This window comes from Lactuca sativa, chromosome 9 (assembly GCF_002870075.4).
Source record: "Lactuca sativa cultivar Salinas chromosome 9, Lsat_Salinas_v11, whole genome shotgun sequence".
Lineage (NCBI taxonomy): Eukaryota > Viridiplantae > Streptophyta > Magnoliopsida > Asterales > Asteraceae > Lactuca > Lactuca sativa.
In genome coordinates, this window is record NC_056631.2 from 13318021 (window position 1) to 13321257 (window position 3237).

At 33.2% G+C, this 3237-nt stretch overlaps 1 protein-coding gene across 1 annotated transcript; it reads left to right on the forward strand.

Moving 5' to 3' along the window:
• Positions 1 to 216: 216 nt before the first annotated feature.
• LOC111881265 (probable indole-3-pyruvate monooxygenase YUCCA5) lies at positions 217 to 2225 on the forward strand. Its single transcript, XM_023877682.3, has 3 exons — positions 217 to 1231; positions 1330 to 1701; positions 1799 to 2225. Exons 1-3 carry the CDS (start codon positions 572 to 574, stop codon positions 2021 to 2023), a joined length of 1257 nt encoding a protein of 418 aa, XP_023733450.1. The 5' UTR covers positions 217 to 571; the 3' UTR covers positions 2024 to 2225.
• The last annotated feature ends 1012 nt before the right edge of the window (positions 2226 to 3237 follow it).

Genomic DNA, 3237 nt, shown 5'->3' on the forward strand with positions numbered 1-3237 from the left:
TATATATATATATATATATATATATATATATATATATATATATATATATATATATATATATTACTTTTTGGATTATAATAGCTATTCAATTTATGATTTTATAAAACTTTAAACATAAGTAATGAGTGTACATGCTAAGCTTTGTATATAGTTATAATAGTTGATTTTTATTTTCGATAATAATAAAAAAACAAAACGCTTTCTATTTCTCAAACACAGAATGTGGGAAAGATTCATATTTTCATTTTTGCAAGTTCATTAATATTATACATTGTACCAACAAGATAACACTTTAGGATAAAAAATCAATTATATATATCGTAATCAATTGAATTAAAATTATAACAATAATTTTTATCCGACTACATTAAAAAATTTCCACTTCAAAATGCATTAAATTGCTTTCTTCCCCCTTGTCACAAGCCATCCACCCACACTCCTCCCCTCCTATATATTCCCCTTACTCCTTTCATTCCAACAACAATCATATCTCTTACAACAATTAAGAAACAAACGATCAAAAAAAAAAAAAAAAAACCCTTCCATAATCCATAACAAATAAACCCCAAAAATGTTTGGTTTATCAGAGCAAAATTTATCGAGCAGAAGATGCATTTGGGTCAACGGCCCGGTGATAGTTGGGGTGGGGCCTTCAGGGCTCGCTGTATCTGCTTGTCTCAGGGAGCAAGGCATTCCTTTCGTTGTTATCGAAAGAGCTGACTGTATCGCTTCATTGTGGCAAAAATGCACCTATGATCGTCTAAAACTTCACCTCCCCAAAAAATTCTGTCAACTTCCAAAACTACCCTTCCCCGAAGAGTACCCCGAGTACCCCACTAAGAGACAGTTCATTACGTATCTCGAAAATTACGCCAAAAAATTCGACATCAAGCCTCAATTCAATGAAAGAGTCCAGTCAGCAAAATATGATAAGACGTGTGGCGTATGGAGGGTTAAAACCGTTTCGACAATGGGCTCCTTCCCCTCTGAGACGGAGTATATCTGCCAGAAGCTTGTAGTGGCAACAGGAGAAAATGCCGAAGGGGTAGTACCGGAAATCGAAGGCCTACAAGACTTCTCCGGTGAAGTTATCCACGCAAAAGACTACAAGTCCGGCGAGAAATACACCGGAAAGAAAGTTTTGGTTGTTGGCTGTGGAAACTCCGGCATGGAAGTCTCTCTTGATCTCTCAAACCACAATGCGAAGCCATCAATGGTGGTTCGAAGCTCTGTAAGTAACAATTAAAAACCCTCGATAAAAAATGAAAAAATTTATATATTTTCCAAGAAAAGAAACATTTCTAATCCATGTGTGGAATTTTGTCACAGGTTCATGTATTGCCGCGTGAAATCTTGGGAAAATCTACGTTGGATTTGGCGATGATGCTGATGAAATGGCTACCTTTATGGTTGGTAGATAAACTGCTATTGATCCTCACGTGGTTGATCCTCGGAAACACACAAAAATACGGAATCAGAAGGCCAAGCTTAGGTCCATTACAACTGAAAAACTATCATGGAAAAACCCCTGTTCTTGACATTGGTGCACTCGCAAGAATCCGATCAGGAGACATCAAAGTTGTCACTGGAATCACAAGATTCCACCGGAGTTCAGTCGAGCTCATCAATGGAGACATTCTAGAAATCGATTCAGTCGTTTTAGCAACTGGGTATTGCAGCAATGTTCCTTATTGGCTTCAGGTACCAAAATGATTGAATCTTTGCTCTGTTTTTCTATGCAAACTCGTAACAAGATTTGGTTTGACTGATTGAAACTTGTCTTCTAATGAATATATAGGAGAGTGAGTTCTTCGGCAAAAATGGATTCCCAAAACGACAGTCTCCCAATGGTTGGAAGGGAAAAGAAGGGTTGTATGCAGCTGGGTTTACAAGAAGAGGACTTGCAGGTGTTTCGGCAGACGCCATGAAAATAGCTCAAGATATTGGGAATGTTTGGAAACAGGAATTAAATCAGAAGAAAAGGAAAGTCGCCGCTCATAGAAGATGCATTTCAACTTTCTAGTTTTTACTTTTAGTATGTGTGGACTTTTTTTTTTTTTTTTTTTTTTTTTGAATTTTGAATTTTGGAAAGGGAAATTAGAAATAGTTGGAACCTGTAAGACATCTCCAAGAAAAGAGCCCAAACATAATTTTTAACAAGTTTGGGCATTTTCAAATTTTGTAATATAGTCAGGTTGACGAGGCATTATTTTATAGCAACTTTTGTATTAATTTGGACGGTTTATGGAAGTACACAAATGTATAATTTACGTTTAAACAAAAAATATATATTATTATAAAATAATTTCTAAAATAATGAAAGCGTAATTTATTCAAAATGATTTTGTTTATGATTCATAGTTTCTTTTTAAGCCAATGTAATAGTTACATATGTTAACTCATTTCATGAAACCAAGTACACAAATGTATAAGGTCATTGGATATAAATCGGTCTTATAACATAAAAAAATGACATTGTAATTATACTAATCGATGTTGATAGTCGTTATCATGGACTTATAAATAAGATTTATCAGTGATTTCAAGTCATTATACTCATTGATCTACTTACAAGAATGATGTCTAGACTGGATTTAATAAGGTGTTTAAAGTAAGATTTCCAAACAGCATACTTTGTATACCAAACAGATCCCGCTTCCGATATGAACATATCTGGTTGTTCCGTACTTGATAGATCTTGATGTAGACATTGTAATTAGTGATAAATCTAGACTATCATTAGTCACCACAAACATTAGACTAAGACTCATTATTAATTATACGTAGGTCACGTCGAAAGGAAAGCTAAGGTGTTAGGTGAACCTCTGCCTAAATCACCGGTCAATCCACCTAAGTTAGGTGAGTGCATAGCTCCTTTTATGAACATGATTTTAATACAAGTATTAATACAAATATTAAATATATGTCGAAAAGTTTATATGTGAGCTATATGCTTATTTTCTGGAATATGTGTTAGAAATGTATTTGATGATATACAATATGCGAACCAAATATAGTTTTATATGTGTTAATATATATATATATATATATATATATATATATATATATATATATATATATATATATATATATATATTACGTGATAATAATAATGGAAATAGTTTTAGAAAGAAAGATAAGAGTATATTAATACCTAAATACTTTGTACTAAATAAACACACTAAATTATTATAGTGTTGTCTAAACAGAGTTGGTATTGGGAGCCTAGTAGTTTTG